At 41.4% G+C, this 17,972-nt stretch overlaps 2 protein-coding genes across 3 annotated transcripts in view; both read left to right on the top strand.

Moving 5' to 3' along the window:
• Nucleotides 1–6,555: 6,555 nt before the first annotated feature.
• Nucleotides 6,556–10,264, top strand: LOC130517418 (transmembrane protein 230-like). Of its 2 annotated transcripts, none has more exons than XM_057019280.1 (6): nucleotides 6,556–6,695; nucleotides 7,380–7,442; nucleotides 7,587–7,626; nucleotides 7,706–7,815; nucleotides 7,935–8,057; nucleotides 9,585–10,264. In XM_057019280.1, the coding sequence occupies exons 3-6, from the start codon at nucleotides 7,605–7,607 to the stop codon at nucleotides 9,723–9,725; spliced, it is 396 nt and encodes a 131-aa protein (XP_056875260.1). In that variant the 5' UTR covers nucleotides 6,556–6,695; nucleotides 7,380–7,442; nucleotides 7,587–7,604; the 3' UTR covers nucleotides 9,726–10,264. The 2 variants fall into 2 exon arrangements, with proteins under 2 accessions (XP_056875260.1, XP_056875262.1); XM_057019282.1 differs by lacking the exon at nucleotides 6,556–6,695 and adding an exon at nucleotides 6,817–6,839.
• A 985-nt stretch (nucleotides 10,265–11,249) lies between these two features.
• The window catches only part of igsf9a (immunoglobulin superfamily, member 9a), a 36,468-nt gene continuing 29,745 nt past the window's right edge, over nucleotides 11,250–17,972 (top strand). The window contains exons 1-4 of the mRNA XM_057019694.1: nucleotides 11,250–11,394; nucleotides 11,499–11,647; nucleotides 16,708–16,796; nucleotides 16,893–17,096. Of these exons, the coding sequence (XP_056875674.1) occupies nucleotides 16,745–16,796; nucleotides 16,893–17,096 (256 nt within the window). The 5' untranslated portion in view covers nucleotides 11,250–11,394; nucleotides 11,499–11,647; nucleotides 16,708–16,744. The remainder of the gene's footprint in view (nucleotides 11,395–11,498; nucleotides 11,648–16,707; nucleotides 16,797–16,892; nucleotides 17,097–17,972) is intronic.

Raw genomic sequence — 17,972 nt, 5'->3', positions numbered from 1 at the left:
GTCAAGACACTCTGTTGTGCAGTGCCAAAAGTTTTGGAGGATGGAGTTTATTACGCCTCCGTGTCCTCAGGAAAAAAAAAAACATGCTGCTTGGCCTTTTTATTTATGTTGGTGGTGTCCTTATAATTAAAATTAAAATAATTAACACTCCAGCTCAGGTCCTCTGAGATGTGCAGTCTGACTGACGTAATGTTTGTGACCTACTCTACTTCTTCCCCATTGATGCTCAGTGCAGTGTGGTCATGTGTCTCACTTGCATCTCAGTATCTCCCTGTGCTTTTGAACCTGCTTCTCCTTCCCTTGTGTCTTGTTATTTTGAATTAGAACAAGTAAAACTGATGTTTCTGTTATACGATAAAATCTGTGTGCTCATTTGGAATTTCTGTTGGCTAAGAAGTTTTCCTAATAAACACTGGAACTGTCTGAAGTACCTTCTGAGCACTCTGAAGTGAGGTTCTGCTTAACTTGGTTAATGACTCAAACTGTAATTTTCCAGTTAGAACAAAATGACCCTTATATTATTAATTAGATCAGTTTCACTTTTATTTATCTAGGACCCATCGAGGAGCCCACAGTGGGAGTGGACATTAACACACCCAAGTTCTCACAAGCACATTGTTTTGCGATGAACCACAGTCGCCCCAATGATAATAACAACAATATAACAATAATTCAGTAATTATTGGTTAATCAATGGATATAGTTAATGAAACGTGAATACAAAGTACGGCTTGATTTGACACAAATTAAATAATTCCAAAGACAGTTGTGTTTAAAGAGCAGAGAGCCGACATCCTCCCGGATTAATGGCAGTGAAGAGAAGCTCACTAACAGAAGGGAGAAAGCTCATCTAGGCCCCAGCTCTAGACAAGCCATCTTCTGGGGACAGAGAGAAAGACAGACAGAGAGAGAGAGACACAGAGACAGAGAAAGGCAGAGTCAAACATGTAGGTCCTCTCAAACTCTGCCATTATTCTGTTCTGCAGGCCAAGGTCAAACCCATTCATCTGTGGCAAGAATAAAACACACAATAGTTGTTAAAAGAGCACTGAACCAATAACCAGGAGTGCACTATCACGTGGATGTGGATGTTGAGGAACTACTCAGGTCGGCCTCTCTTCTGTGCTGCTCTTGAGAGACCATCTTCATTATCTCTCTCTCTATGCAACATTTTCGCTTTTTGGAAGACTTTAAACGTCTTCTGGATCTGGTGCAATAGACAAAAACACACTACTATCAAGTGTTCCACTGAATAATGTGTGTTTCTGAGCCTGTTCTGTTGTCTGACCATTTCTCTGCCTCTTTAACTCATTCCAGGAGTCAAAAACTTTCTTTGAAGGCTTCTTTGGTCCAGTTCTGCCACTCTTCTCAAAGGCTTCCAATTTTTAAAAAGAACATTTGTTGGAGCTTCTTTTGGTCGAGACAATGGAGTCTGGTCCCAGATAAGATCAGAAAATTAAAATTAGAATATTAATGCTCAAACTATCTTCAAAAAAATAATTCTGGTATAATTCTTACCGGGGAACACTGGCAGTCCACTGGTGACAGGTGTTCACTGATGCTGTGGACATTTCTGTCAGATAGAAAATAAGTGCTACTGACTCACATTTCACTTTTCTTATGTTTTATTTTCCTATGATGCCAAGCATCTTGGGCCTCCTTTCTTCTCCCTGTACTTCTGCCCCTTGGATTTCTCCTCAGTAGGAACAACATCTCCGTCTATTTCCATTCAGATGACAGTCAAATTTATGTGCCACTAAAACAGGAGAATGGAGGAAATGTAGACCAACTTTTAGAGTGAAGAAGTTAAGGCATGGATGTCTTTAAATAGTTAAAATGATTAAAATGCACGTTAGTGTTTCAAATCCTGATTTTGGAATTTAAGTCATAAGCGACAAGACAATGACCTCAAACGTGAAGCTTAGAATGGCTCAGTGGTCAAGTCCACTTGACCACTTTCTTTCTCCTGAGACATCTGGCTAAGGTTAAATCATTTCTTTCATGTGGCATTCTTTGTTTGGCTTTGCGTTTTCCTATCACTGGCTTCTGGTTTGGATTCAAAATGATTTTAATTGTCTTCATGGTGTTTTCCTATTTACTTAGCTGACCTGCTCCACCCTCTTGGTCCCTCAGGTCAGCAGATCTAACGGAGGGCTGAGAGGAGACCTAAAATTTTTGAATCAGCTCCCTCTAAACATCAGGCAGGCTGACACGATTCCTTTTTTAAAGGTCATGTAGAAACACACTTTTTCCCTGTTTAACTACTGGTTGAGATGTTGCTCTTGAATTTTATAGTCTTTTATCATCGATTATTGTTTGCATTTTTACTGTTTTTTCCTTAGACTTCGTGTACATCGCTTTGGTGACACTGTTGTTTTTAAAGTGCTTTATCAATAAATAGATAGACTGATTGAATAGCTTGAAATCCTGGCTGAAAAAATTAAAATAGCAACAATAAAGATTTGTTGTTGTTTTGATTAAACCGCTCGATAAAACTCTTCCAAACTGTTGATCTTTGGTCGATCCCCGGTTTTGATGACATCTTTGCTATTCTCCTTTTTTCTTTTTTTTTTTTTTACTATTCTTTTGTTTTCTGCATATTCATTTAAAAAGGTTCATTTTGTGGTTGCTTTTCTATTAATGTGTGTGACTAAAATATAGTACTTCTGCTGCAGAATAGATGCTGTCAAATTTTTGTAGCATGTTTCAGATTATTCCAAAGATTTCTTTAAGATGATTACTGTGTTATAAATAGTGAACCGCTGTCACAGCTTCGGTTTCAGTATTCAGGAAACTGGACATGTTTCTGGGTGTTCCCTTCTTAGAGCATGTTTTTAATAACAGGTTGGTTTATTAAAATCCATCAAATCTAAAACACGCTGACACACACAGCGAGGTGGAGTCCCCAAAGAAAACAAATCTAATTTGATTTCCTGTCCTCAGCAGAGCTCTGTGCAGATACTGATGGATGCCTGTCATGCCAGGGGACTTGTTTAGTGAAAAAAAAGAAGATATGAATTCAATTAATTAGGGGATGCACTTAGACATGGCTAATAGAATTTGAAATGAGCACTTTTGTTTCATTAACTGGCAAAGCCTCTGGGGCGGACTGAAGACCTGGATGGATTATTCAGCAGTCAGAACAGGAAGGAAAGAAAGCAGCAGCAGTCTGTGGACTCTGATGTGTTTCCATGATCAAATGGGGAAACTGCTGCCGCAGTCTGCTGGGTCCGTTTTCCATCGTTGTTCCAAATTCCAAATTTAGCTTTTCGATACGATCAGTCATTTCCTGTATGCTCCATAAAGCCTTTGTTAGAGGCGGCTTTGCTTTGGTTCTTGGATTTTTGCTCTTAAATACAATACAGTAGCCTCTTGCAGCTGGTTAATTACTGAAGACGTTAAGCCAAAGGCAAAAAGAGGACAAACAAGGCCTTATATTTATGGTACTGCTATGTTTAAGAGAAGCCACCCAGTAAAGACAATAAGGTGCAAACCCAGATACAGCCCTTTAAAAGTAAACCCGGAACATAGGGCTAATTTGTATCAACTGTATATAATCACACAGTAGTGTAGAATTAGATGTGGCATATTTATGATACTCACATTTGATTAGCATTTATGGCTATGGGTATGAGGAGCGTGTATCTGTTGGACAGATCTGCAGCGTGTGCAGGTGATGTTGTCCACAGCAACATGTATAAAGCCGGGATTCCATCTGAGTTCTTTAACGATTGCCGTTTTTGTTATTAAAGTGCCAGAGGACACGTGATTGATGATTGGATGCACGTGCGCTGTGACCTTCAGTTCCTCTGACGTTATCTCTTTTATTAAATGAACCAGTCTGGTTATGGAAACACGATTAGACTGACATTGTTTTACATATAGTTTATGAAGTACAGTAATTACATAGATGTTCATTTAACTCAGTCAGGTTTTGCACCTTAATGTGATTGTTTCCTGGGGTATATCAAAGGATCTAAAGTTTTTATTTGAAAAATATTATTGACACCATAGCAATGTTGTTTTATGTAAACGTGTTAGTGATTATTAGACATTGAAGGACATTCACTGTCAGATAAGTATTCCAAAAGTAGTTGGTGAGCTGAGGACATGTTGATTCTTTTTTTTGGTAACTGACAAGTTTTTATTAACATACACTAAATCTAAAATTTCTTTTTGGGGATTAAGTTCCTAATTTCTGCTGTGTTTCAAGAGATGAAAACCTCTAATTTGTAGTTTAGCAGTAGTTTGTTGTTTCGTTGTCATTTCTTTAATGAAAAAGCTAGTCTTGGTGGATTTTAACCAGTCCCATGAGGCCTGAAATCCAGCTGAGTTTTCTGTCCTACCAGGTAGACAGCTTCTCTTTTTCTTCTTTTTTTACTGCTTATAAGCCCCTGACCATTGGCTGCAAAAGCAGATCCCTGGGGGGGACGCAACGGCCCTAACCTCTATGCTTTTAGATAGTGCAGGAGACTGGAGCCCCTAGAGGGGTCTCATACAGGCACACAGCGAGCATTCCAACTTAATACAGAAAGGCCTGTTGTAACTGGTGCTCAAACCTGCTGCCCTTTTCCCCCTTTATTTTCACAAAGTAAACTGGGATCTCAGGGGACAGCAGGTGCCAGCAAACCCAGCTGGATTGCAGGCCTAAAAGGACTGGCTTGATGACTACTCTCTGAAACATTCCACGAATGAACAAAAGAAAAAAAAAAAGAGTAAGATGCAAATTTCCATCTAATTCCAGTAAGTGAGTTTTTTTTGTTTTGTTTATATCAGTGTACCATGGCAATCAAATACCTGTAAAGGAACATTTGTTTTAAATGACTTCTCTAAGAGCAGCTAATAATTTAGCTACATAAACTGAAACGTTCCTGAACAAAGGTGACATTTATGGAGAAAAAAAAACCCTGAATAAATGCACCTCTTTACAGTTGTTACCAAGAAAAACCAATACCCTTAGTGTCACATATCATCTCAGTTTAATTACAATGGCATGACTGTCCTGACAGGTAATCCTTTTTTGTGAACTCTGAAATTAACATTTGTAATTTTTTTTATCCACTCAGCTGAGCAAATCAGAGGAGTGACTCTGATCTCAGAGAGGCAGGTTGGAGATAAAAAATATTACAGAACACTGGAAGCAAGGGCTTTTGTGTTGTTTGGGAAGAACGTTATCCATTTTTAAATGAAAATCCTTTTAAGAGGGTGTTTGTAGGGTATTTGAATAAACATCTTGCTGAGCCTTCACTTACAGTTGTTGGCCTTAGAAATTTCTGTCATCTTTGAGCATTACATTTTAAAACATCATGGAATATATGGGAGAAACATCCTCAAACTGTTCATTAATAACATTATTTGGTTCTTTCCTGACACATATGTGCTTAAAGTCATGGCAGGCAAGCACAGCTTTCTGCCAAAAAAACCCCAAATGCACAGAAATGTTTAATTTATTCTTCTTCTTCAGGCTACAACTCCTCACTTGGGGTGGGAGGCATAGAGTATGAGGACATAGAATACAGAGGACAGTTGGGGGGTGGGGGGGTGGGGTGGTAACCATCTTACACTTACTTGTGCGACACTTGCACACACAGAAATGAACGCATGGTGCAATATATTTGGTGCACTAACCTCGTTCTCATCCGTACTGCAACTTAACCATATTTCCTGTGTGCTACTCTTTCTAATGTGCTGCTGGAATTTTTCAATTTCCCTGAGTGAGTCATCACAAAGGGACCAATAAAATTGAGTTGAAGTTGAAGTTCAAGCCAAAGCTCGCCGACATTATGTCTTCCAGCAGCAAGTGCATATTTGACCGGCGTCTCTATGTAAAACGGCATCAATGCATGCTCAGGCTCCATTTCCGTTGGAAACAGTCAGGATTTCAAGGTCGAGGTCTTAATGGACTTCAGCATGTTAACAACCTTAGACCAGACCTTGTTTAGGTCTACCTCGACCATCTTTATTAGTACCCAGTGCTCCCTTCTTCTCCCTGCCATTGTCTGTGGCCTCTCCGTGCTGCAGCCAACAACCATCTTTAATAATATAGCTGTCAAATTGTCATTTACTATGTCAGAATTTCCCTAATTTAGATATGAAAGAGATGTCGCTCTTAATCTCGGCATATTTAATGATTGACTGTACAGATCATACAGTATTTGTAATTTTATGCCTTGCAAGCATCCCAGGTGATTCATACATTTTGTGAAGACATTTACAGGTTATTGATAGGTTGCCTTGAGACATTTCTCCTTGTCAGTGTCTTGTGAAAGTAGTTTTTTTACCTACTCCTCATCCAGTTATTTTTTTAAATAAAATAATAAAATGTGTGTATATATGTGTGTGTGTGTGTGTGTGTGTGTGTGCATATACATTATAGATTGTACAGATTTTAAAATAGCTTTTATTCTTTTTGTATATATCTGTATTAATATAACATTTTAGAAACACTTCTACTGCTAGTACTGTCACTATTACTGCTACTACTAGACTATTACTAATAGTTTATTCCGTTACATACAAAACTAACGACCAAGTTTAAGTGAGTTTCGAGAAACATTGGCAGAAATGGGGCGGCAGCATTGCGCATGCGCAGTGCTACAAAGAGGAAGTTGATGTAGACGTGACACAGTGGAGCAGCAGTCTGCGTTACTTTACAATATTTACACCGTTACAATTCAGCTGTAGCTCAAGTGAAGGTAGGGATAAAATAACCTGCTTTAAAAGTCTTATTTTAACGCATTTAATGCCACGCTCCTGTCACTGTCCGCGTAACTTCAAAGAAGCTAATGCTACAGCTACTTTAGCCGATTATTATGTACAAAAAGGTCACGCCAACCTTGGTAAACTTTACATCATCTAATATTTAGTGTTTGCAAGATTTAAAGGCTAGAGAGATGTAAATGAGTGTTAATTGTTTAAAAGTGAGACATACTTATGAGATGACATTCGCCGAATAAAGTACACATTTGCCCGATTAAATTACATAACAAAAGCTGCAAATATCCACACGGCTAAAAAGCGTTTTATTCTTTTACAGACGTGAAAAATGTTGATCCAGTCAACCATTGTTCCTTTAGTTCTGCTGCGTCACAAACTCCACATTACAGATTAAAACATCATCGAGCTTTAAAGTATATTTCATTCCCGAACAATAACGTCACAAACATGATTAAAAAATAAATAAATGCATAACTTCTCAGGGGATGGGGTCTGATTTTAGGAAATGACAACCATTAACAAAAGGTTCCCCAATGGTCATTTAAATAAATGCTATCAACATGTCTTTTAAATGAGTGGGTCAGTATGTCATAAAGGGTTTCCTTCAGGCTGCCTGTGATTCCACTGTGTTTGTATTTATGCTTTTCTACCTTCCTTTTCAGATGATATAGGAGCCTCCACCGTGCTGCTGAAGCCCGGAGATTTGCTGTTGTAAAAGCTTTGTGGTGAGTAGATGTAGCAGCATGGTTCTGAAACCTGCCCTCTTCTCTCACTTCTCTAAAGGAAGTTACAGCTAGAAAGTAAAAATAGGGGGTTTTGTCACGCTCTGTCAGATTTTCCCACTAAATATTTACTGTATGCATTTATAGATTCTGGATGGCACAAATATGACTATAGGAGGAGTTAAAGGTTAGTCGGCTTAATTTTGTACAGCTAAGGTTTAACGTTTGTTTGTAGCTATTTTGACCGATCTGTTTTTTCCCTATAGCTCCCACCATGAAGGCAGCTAGGAGCAGTATGTTAGGAGCTGGAATGTCCAACAGCAGCTTTAAGTATTCCCGCTTGGCCGCTGATGAGGATGGCTACATAGATTTACAGGTAAGAACCTGCTTTCTGTGCATCTTCAGTTTTAAACCACCGTTTCTAGAATATTATTTTGTACCTGAATTCAGTAGACTGAAACTTTCTTTGGTTCTCTTTTTGTTTGAATTTTACAGTTCAAAAAAAGTCCTCCCAAAGTCCCGTACAAGGCCATCGCATTGGCCATATTCCTGTTTTTGATCGGCTCCTTGCTGATAATCTTGGGAGCTCTGCTTCTGTCAGGAGTCATCGAGGTTGAGGTGAGTTTGGTCGCTGTGGTCGAAGCAATCTGTCGACGGGCCTCATTTAGCCTTTGTCTGGATTCATTAATATTGGATTATACTGTGCATATGCTTTTCTCGTGACCAGCTTATTGTCAAAGGTGTCACATTTTCCCACCATGTGGGTTTAAAACAGCTAATAACCTGATAGATTTGTTTTCTTAAGCCTTTTTGTTTTGGTTTGTTCAGAATATCTTTAGCCACCACAAGAAACAGACACAATAACCAAAACAATGACGTGTTTTGCTATTCAAACTCAATATAAACTGTCATGTGTGTGAGGATAATTAACACAGAAAGGGTGGATTTCATTTGCATGGGCAGAATCAGATTACCTTGTTTGCACTACCTCCTGCGTTTATGCTAAACTAACAGCCTGCTGTTAATCTGCATCTTTGTATTGTTCACGTGGAAAATGAAGAAGCATTCCAAGAAATATCATGTGGGGGGGGGGGGGGGGGGGTGATTGTGGTAATTATATTGACACAGAAATTGAAAAGTGTTAATGTACCCTGAGGTCTCCATGTTTACTATATTTGAGTTCTGTCTACAGCCTGGCAAAGATGGTGTCTTGCTACCTTTAAATTGGACCAATTAGGTTTCTGTCTTGTCCTGCTTCCAGTTCTTCTCTCTTGGATTTGCTGGCTGCACTCAGCTTGTCTGTGTTTGAAAATAGCTAATGATTTTAGTATTCCAAAGCCTTCACATGCCAAATTGTGGATTCCCTGCTGTGATCTCCTTAATTCCCAACTCCATGTGGGTGATTGCACATGTTCTATTTGTAATTGTCAGTAGGAGGTTTATATTTTATTTATTTCACTCTGTGTAAATCCGATTTGACATCGACGGAATGTTTGGGCGCTCCGCTTCCCAATTAACACACCTGAATTAAATATCCCATGACTAATATCAGGAATTACAGCTAGTTTATGCAGAAGCTTTTAACAGCTTTGAAACAGGCACCTTCTACAGTAAGAGGCTTAAATAAAAATGTATCCTTTCATCTTGCAGAAGAAAGTTTGGACGTGTTCAAGTAAACTTATTATTTGGTGACTAGTCTCATTAAAAACACTTACAAATACATCTCAGCAGGTCCCACTCCCTGTCGAAAAGGTAGAAATATTCAGTCAGCCACGCCTTTCAAAGAGAAAAAGCCCCGCAGTTCTGTGCTGCGTCAGACTGCCACCTGCTGGTGGAGTGAAACACTTGATATTTATAGAAAGTGGCAGCACTTCCTGGTGGGTGGGCTCCTCTCCATGCAATGATGAAGGCAGAGCTATGCGACAGCCTCCAGATGAAGTCGTCCCACCCTGATGGGCCTTTTTTAGATCAGTACACTTAAGCCCCGTAGAGCACCGTAAGTAGGTTCTTCCCATTCCTCATTAAAAAATATTCTAGTACTTGTGGGCAGGTGTGACATGAATGGATCAGGTCAGTGTTTTGGGTCGTTAATTCAAAGAAAATGTCACTTGGTCAGCTCTGATGGCAGGTTCTTATTGTTCACAGCACCCGGACCGCACCATTCCCGTCATCATAATCGGGCTGCTGGTTTTCCTGCCTGGCTTCTACCATTTAAGAATCGCCTACTATGCCGCCAAGGGTTACCGGGGTTACTCCTATGACGACATCCCAGATTTTGGTGACTGAGGAGAAGAGGACGTCCTGGTTCTTCAGACACGCTGTGTTCTCACGCAGTTATTTTGGATCCCTGAATGTTTGTAGCCATCGAGGAGAGGCGTCACCACCGTTCTGCGTTCACAGGTGGCAGATTGGAGTTTGATTTTATCGCCTGTTGTTTATTTTCTGCACTTTGTAGCAACGTTGAGCCACGGAGATTTAACGGCAGAGAAAAAGGACGTTAAAAAGTCACTGTAAAGGCCTGACGCTTTCTTCTCGGCAGCTGAAGACGTAGATTAGCATATATGGCAGATTAGCATCCTAGAGACAGTTGTCTATCTATCTTCTGAGTATTTACTGGTGTCAATCCAATATAACCAGAAACTTTTTGCGGCACTGTTTAGAAGGCATTTATTTTAAAATGTAATGTGTTACTTTGTTTATGCATATCAATGTAGAAAGATGTATTTTTTATATGCATTTGCCTGATTTAAGAAGTAAAAAAAAAGTCATGTGCTGTAAGAAATTATATTTATTTGCCATAAACTGAGAATAAAATGCTGATTTTATGATGCACCCTTTATTTAAACTGCACATTCATGCGGAACACCCGTTCATGTGTGTAGGGTATAAAGGTTATGTGCATTTGGAACCTGTAGCATGCTCTAATAGACAAAGGCTGTTTGAGTTAATCTGTCGGAAATAAGTACGATCTCTGATAACGACGTCGCCTACTTGAAAGTGTTGACCCCAAACCTGAAACGTCTCCAGCACTAATGGTGTTTTCACCAGCGTCACGGTGCCACGCGCCCTCATACCGCTGCCGTCAAAGCCTTTTTGAACTGATAACAAGCCGAATGTTGTGTCTCTTCAAAGGAAAAGAAAAGAAAACTCAGGGTTTGACTCTTAAAACCACTTTCACCCCAGCTCATTAGAAATGAACTCGCGCTGCGAGTGGCTGCAACCGGTGCACTCAAACAGACTCGTGTCAACTATTAAGAGGACCGATCTGGGAAAATAAGAGGATTATCCTGCTCAGACTTTTGTCAGATTCTCTATATAGTTAAAAGTTACTTCGTACATGGGCTAAATCCACAGCCTCTCTGGGCTCCTCTTCATCGGCTAATGACATCTCTAATCTGCTGTCACACCTCGCATATTGGTTGTGAGGATGTGGCATATTTTTATTTATTCCTGCCATTGTGTGATGTCTTTCCTTTTGGAATGTTTTGGAGGTGTAAAATTCAAAATAAGGTCATATTTTCAGTTTTCGCCGCCTTTGTGCTCTTGAAATTGAATGTGTGGCTTCAGTGATTTCCAAAAGCATCACCAATCCTTTCTTATTTCCTCCCTTCCTTTTCCACATCTCACCCAGCACCAATAGAGCCATTTCTCATCTGCAGGCTGCCCTGAGTGACTCGCAGGTCAGTTTCCTGTCATGGCCGACAACACCAGATCAAGGACGCCCCCTGGTGGCCTACACTAAACCGGATGCCCCTGAGGATTAAAGGATTTTTTTGCCTGCGCACAAATAAATAAATAAATAAATAAAATATATATGTATATGCACAACGCATGTGGTTTAACGTTGAAGAGGCTTAATCACATGTCAGAAACGCAGTTGAGGTTGATTTGGATTTTTAAACGACAACAGGAACCAGAGGGAGGAAAAAGTAGGAAGGGAGGGTCGAACTCCGAGGTAACCGAATACGTCGATGCTTCGCTGTCACCTGTACCTGAACGCAACACCTGTTGCCGGCGGCGGTGAGGTTTTTCAACCAGGAAAAAAAGCTCTAATTTCAGGTAATTGTACGACGGCAAAAAGAAACAAGAGGCCCCGTTATCAGTCTGTGACCCGGAGTCCACACGAAGCATCGATCTGGACGCGTTACTGCAAGAGAGCTGCGTAAAGATGCGTTTTTAAAGGGAAGCGCCGGGAAGAAGGGCCACAGGTAGGGTCGCTTTTCACCAAACAATTCCTTAATGATACCGGTTGTTTTTGGTGGATTCCAGCAGCTTTGAAAGACTGGAGAAAGAATTGTGCAAACTCGTGCAGGGAGAGTGCCAATTATTCTATCACTATCTGAAAACCATCGAGAGGTTTTATTATTTATTATTTTATTTATTTTTGTAAATGAAGAAAATGAATTTCTGTTCGGCCCTCAGGGCCACCAAATGGGCTCTTAGTTAATAATGAATAGGTTGTGTGTGGTATATTTTTTATTTATTTATTGCTCATATATGTTTAATACCTCCTCTTCATCATTCATGAAATGTCAAGAAAACAGGTTGGCTGACCTTTACAGGCAGTTCCACATGCACTAAAGAGCATGTTTTATTGTTATGCGCCTCATTTGGAACGAACCTGCATTTACTTGCCCAAACATCTGCTTTCGGATGTTTAAAACCCCTTTTCTGAGATATTTCCAAAGCATGTGTGATGAAGTAAGAAAATAACATCCAACTTGTCCTTTTATTCACATTAAAAGGAGGCTACTATTCCTACTACTCCTATTACTTCTTCCATATATTTAAAAGCTTTTTTCTGATACCAAAGGCACACATTTGAGCTTGCAACAGCAAACAGAATCTAATTTAGATGTCATACAATCCAGACCGGTGATGACGAGCGTCCCAAGGTCCAGGCTCCTTTCATCACTATTTAGGCCTTTATTTTAAATTTTAAAACCGGTGTAGCTTTGTGAACGAGCACATCGTGATGTCATTGGATGGAGTGCGTATCTGTTTCACCTATTTTGTAAAGGCCTCGCCTAAAAGCTCCTGGACGTGGTAAACACCTTAATCGGCTGAAGCAGATGCAAAGCACGGTGAAGAACTTCCCGGCAGGTTTGCATACTTCATACTACGCTGGCCTCTCAAGTAGAGAATGTCCGAATCGTGTGTTGCTATATTAGTGTGGACAGGTGCAGATAAATTCAGTTTCAGTTTAAAGTTTGAGCCCATTGAGGTGACCGAGCTCATAAACTGGTGTTGTTTGCAGTATTGCTGCGATCAGTTAGCATGGCGTTCTGTTCCAAATCAAGGTACATGCTCTTCGCCATGCTAATCGTGTGATGCTGATCTTTTGAGATTTGGATGTGCCTCTTTAACCAGGTGACTCGGAAGAAGCTGCTGAAAAAGTAGGATTTCATAGCCTTTAAGGTAAAATGGTTATCCGTCTTCATCGCATCTCAGTTGTTGGAGTGTTGAGTTCCAATGGCGCAGTCGAGGAAATTAAACTTTAAACCAGGGTCTGCTCACATGGCTCGGACTCAGACATGTGTTGACTTTAGTCAGGCAGTGTCAACATCAGCTATGGGCTGGATTTACAGGTGTATTAAACAGTTGTAAGTCGGATTGAGAGCAACCAGCCACCTGTTGTGCAACAAGCTGGCAGATATCTCAAGTGAAATGTTTCTTTTGCTATTATTTCAATTGGGTTGAGACTCAGATGGAAACATAGAAATAATAATATATATACACACTTTGTGACTGCTTCCACATAAAAAAGTGGCAATATGAATGCAGCCCATCTAAATACAACTACCCCGCTGAGACGCACGTGCATGAGTAAAAAATGGAATCCAGGAAGAAGGAACTCATAAAACAGGAGTAATTCACGAAAAATCGATATGCTACTAAAGGAAAAATGTTTCCCCGGCGGCCGTGGTGATTTTCAAAAATGCTACTTCTACCTCTCTCAGAAGTACAGAATCGTCTTTATTTCGTCCGCTTCTCTTTGAATCATTCTTCAAAATACAAATCCAGTCAGGCCACATATAATGTTCTTGTATATGTGTAAGGAAGAACTATGAAATGAGTTTTCTATACATTTCATATGACTCACTTGGTCCAGACAGCAGATAACAAGTCTCAAGTGAATACTCTGAATACCCAGGCTTCTTTGAGGCTTTTTGATAGGGAACGCTCAATGAGTAGGGACTCAGGGAACAAAACCAGCATCTGTATAAACCAGGAAGACGTTACCTTCTCTGTCCCTGTGCTTTATAAACCACCATTAAGGGGAATGTTGGTCATTATTCCAAGTTTTAGCATTAAACGCCTACTGATACGCAGCGCCGGGGTAGAAATAAAGCCAACCGTGCACTTTTTCACCTTCCAGTTGAGCGTTTTGTTGCGGGGTGCAGACATGATTGCGAGGTCATTGCTTTGTTCTGATTGTTGAGGATTTCGCCGTACATTTGCTGTAAATGGGTGGCGAGATCGTTGGAACTTCAGAGGAAACGTTGTCTAAGGTTTTGCGTCTTTAGGGAGTTGAAGGTTTTCACATTAATCTGTGTTTATTGGTTTGTGAAAACTAAGTTGTGCAAAAAAAAATTATATATATACTGAAATTGGGGATATGGCTTCGGAAAATAGAGTCATCACCTTTCGTGGAGCCTAGCAGCATGAACCCTACAAGTAATTATTTAGCATTTAAAATAACTTAATAAAAATGACCCCAAATCTGAGTGAGGAAAAAGCCACGTATTTCCATAAGGCTTGGCTCAGAGACGATGGCCGTTGCATTCAGTAAGGACGTGGCGCCGAACACTAGCTTAGCTTCAACACTGCTGGTGCTGCTCTGCCTCCATCCATAGTCATAGCATTCATTTACCAATAGCTCCCAATGGTTCTGTGTAGTTGCCATGGTAATTTCCCTACAGAAGGATCAAATATATTAACATTTGTATGTAAGGGCCTAATTAAAACACCAAAAGAAGAAACAGCAAAAATTTGCTCTTTTACTGTAGAAATGAACCTCAGTAGCTACAGTCAAGCGCTGATTCTTGCATCGAAAGTATATGATGTTATATTTAGAGACCGTTTACGGTGGATTACAAAACCAAGAAGAGGTTAATTGTCTAAAAAAATGATAATGGCGTGTTTACACTTGTCACTTGCGCAGCTCTTGGCAGAATTGCTGATTATTCCGTCTTTGTATTTACAAAAAAAAGGTCAGAATTTGATTTGCACGCCTGTGGTTGAACAGCTCCAGTTGTGTCTGCTGATATATCTGTGCTACATGGGGCACTTGGCTGAATCACTCCAACTCGCCGCCGTGGTAATGTTTCTAGTTTCTCGAGGCGCAGAGCAGGAAGTGGCAGGGAAGCGTCCGTGTTTCCATGGCACACTGGTCTCAGCACTGCAGGCCTGTTTGTCTGGCTGCTCGATGAGCTGGAGTCGCCGTTTTAATCACGGCCAACAGCCCACAGCGAGACCTTTGTCACCTTTGGTCTGGTTTTAATCGCTTGTATCCCAGTTTATTAACTTTGGTGTTTTGCCATTTAACCTCATTGGAGCAGTAAACTTGTAAACATTTTATTGATCTACTCGGTATCTGTGAGGGAGCCGAGTTATTTGCGCAAACAGTGGCGGCGTGTGTCAATCCGGAGTAATCCAAACTCCTGATCTCTCCAAGGTGAACAGCAGAATCTGGAGTGAATCTGCTCGTTATGAGGCAAACATGGCGAAGCCACCGCTGTTTCGCCATTTTAATGAGGTTTCCTCGGCCGTTCTGTTCTGAGAATTGGGACGATGACATCTCAGTTTGGCTGGCCGGGCGTGTCCTCAACCAAAACAAAACAGCTGGGATATGATAAGCAGCGGATCAAGTCTCTGCTGGATGGTTTTGCATAGAAGCGCATGGTGGAAAAGGGGCTGGGAAACAAATGTCCGCATGTGAATCACAGCACAGGAGCTGCAGATGCATCGCAGATCCTGTTTTCTGGCTTTGGCTGTGATTTTATTAAGAAAAAAAAAGTCGGTATATGTTGTGCTGTGGGAAGCAGCGGCATGTTGACAGCCTGTGTAATTGTTTTCTACCGGCACAGACCTTGCCCCCGCCACAAAATGAAAAAGCCCATAAAAGAGTTATGGATATAGCCTGCTGGGACTGGGACTGGGACTGGGATGGGGGGGTCACTGTTTACATTAAAGAATAATAGGGATCACTGAAGATGGCAGTCGCATCATTCGCATGAGCACATAAATCTAATAAGGCCGACCTTGTTGTTATGATGAGCGCGTTGCCAGGAAATCTGCACACACAGGGAACCTTGCAGTCTCACCCGTGAGCATGACCCTAATGTAGTTTTATTTTATATTTTTTTAAAATTGCATCAAATATGTGCTTTACTACAATGCAAGTGAGCTGAAGAGGAGGAAAAATAAATAATCCTGCTCTCACATGTCAATGGCCGATTAGAAGAATTTGGCAAGACGTTGTAGCAGAAGCACTCAATTATATGATGATGTCATCTAATTATGGCCTAACCTCATTTCAATTAAGGCGGCTTTCCCCTCGCTCTGCCGTTTGCTTTTGTAGTCTGGCAGCCTTCAGATTTCTAGTTTTATATATATACCTTTAAGCAGGTCAATTGTTGCCGTTGTTTGTGACCCAGATACCGTTGAGTGTAAAGGTCATTCGTTAAATCTTGATTTCCTCTCCTCGCTGAAGCTGCCGTCTCCAGAGGTGAGTCAGCGCTGAAACCGGGAGCTGCGCACGTCCCGATCTGTCCTGTAATTCGGATCTGTTTTCGTGTTGCTCCTGAGTCGTCCCGGTGACATCAGCGCTGCCTTTCTCTCTTTATGGCCTCCCAATCAGCTCTTCTTATCTCCGTCCTTGACGGCTAAGTACAGCCGCTCCGGCCAGAGACCTTCATTGATGCGTTTTAAATAAAACACTTATCTGTCACTCCGCATGTGACTCTCCGGAGATTTATGTGACTTTTATGACGTTCACTTTCAGAAAAGGGTACAGGTCCGCTGAGTTTTCTGGCAGCCGAGTCGGCGTCGGCCATTTGTGTAATGACATGGGACGAATTCCAGTTACTGAAAAGCTGCATAAAAACACACTCACACGCACACGCACACACACACACACACTGTGCTTTAAATTATGACGGAAGCAAGCGCTCTGCAGCAGCCTGTTGGGTTGTCACAGGCTGTCGCCCTGCGTGCGGCCGAGGCAATAATGTGATTGTGACAATTTTGCCCCTTGTGCCAACAGAGGCTGACCATGTGACCAGGTTGTGTGAGTGACAGACATGGGGTCACGAGGAAGCACCTTCACCGCGGCGGCAGCTTTCTGTCTGTTCTGTAAGTAGCCTGACAGTTTTGCTTGAAATGTGTTGTGACTGTTTGTGGAACAATGGGTCAGATTGTACAGGTTTTCTGTTCTCCTGATAAATTCAGGGCTGTGTGGAGCTTTGAGGCCGGAGGTGCGCGGAAAAGTAGGAGGTGCGGCGGAGTTGCCGTGTAATTTTCCTTCATCCCAACCTGCTGGGAACGTGTCCTCGGCTCCCCTGCGCGTGGTCGAATGGGTTCGACGGGGGCTCGACAGCCCCGTGCTGATGAAATTCGGGTCGTACAAACCTCGTGTCCACCCGGATTATGAAGGTGAGTGAAAACGGGAACGCATCAGTTGGTTTTTTATGCACCACTGAAACATCAGCGTGGCTTTTAACACATGAACATTTAAGGCAGCGGTGCCCAAATCCAGTCCATGAGGCCGCAGACAAGCCAGGTTTTCTGTCCTACCAGGCATAAAACGCTTCCTCTGACAAAGGTGGGATGTCAGGTGAAACAATGTCGACCTGGTAGCACAGAAACCCGCTTCATCTGGATTGGATTTGGGCACACCTGATTTAAGGTCTTCATATCTTTATTCTACACCGGAATACATTTTCTGTCCATTCTATTGATTGATCAGTCACAATTACACAATATAGACAGTATTGAAGGTTAATTTTGAAAGCTGAACAACAGAAGAAGACCAGAAGAACCTTATACCGAACCCCCAACCTCATCAAATCTCAAGCAAGGTGTAAATTGTCAGACACGACTCCATCAGAAGGTTAGTCTAACAGGGCTTTCACCAGCAGGGCTTTCTCTCCACCTTCACCGGGCTCCTGTTCATGCTTCAGTTTCCATTTATTCAGACTGTCCATGAGAAGCCCTGAGCCTCGACCCCTCAGCAAGCAACAGGTAGTTTGGGTCCTGAGTTCCTGCGTTGAGTTGGCGGCTCCATCAATATGGGATGTCCTTCAGCCTGTTGTGGTGGTGCCTGAACAGGACAAAAGCTGCGCCAGATTACATCTTAATTACATCTTAATTACACTTTGCTGAAGATTTATGCACATAACATCACAAGTATTGTTGAGTTTTGGTGAGCAGCTGTGGATTAATTAACAGAGCGCAATCAGGCCTCATTCTAGAAAACAACGAATGCCGTGGATTCTTCTCAGAGCCTTAGGAGATTCAGCATATTAACAA

Source organism: Takifugu flavidus, chromosome 20, assembly GCF_003711565.1.
Source record: "Takifugu flavidus isolate HTHZ2018 chromosome 20, ASM371156v2, whole genome shotgun sequence".
NCBI lineage: Eukaryota > Metazoa > Chordata > Actinopteri > Tetraodontiformes > Tetraodontidae > Takifugu > Takifugu flavidus.
This window is presented reverse-complemented; position numbering and strand designations above follow the sequence as displayed.

Coding starts and splice junctions, on each gene's coding strand:
- LOC130517418 (XM_057019280.1), top strand. CDS start 7,605: ATGACTATAGGAGGAGTTAAAG. Junction 7,627..7,705: donor GACTATAGGAGGAGTTAAAG/GTTAGTCGGCTT, acceptor TTTTCCCTATAG/CTCCCACCATGAAGGCAGCT. Junction 7,816..7,934: donor ATGGCTACATAGATTTACAG/GTAAGAACCTGC, acceptor TGAATTTTACAG/TTCAAAAAAAGTCCTCCCAA.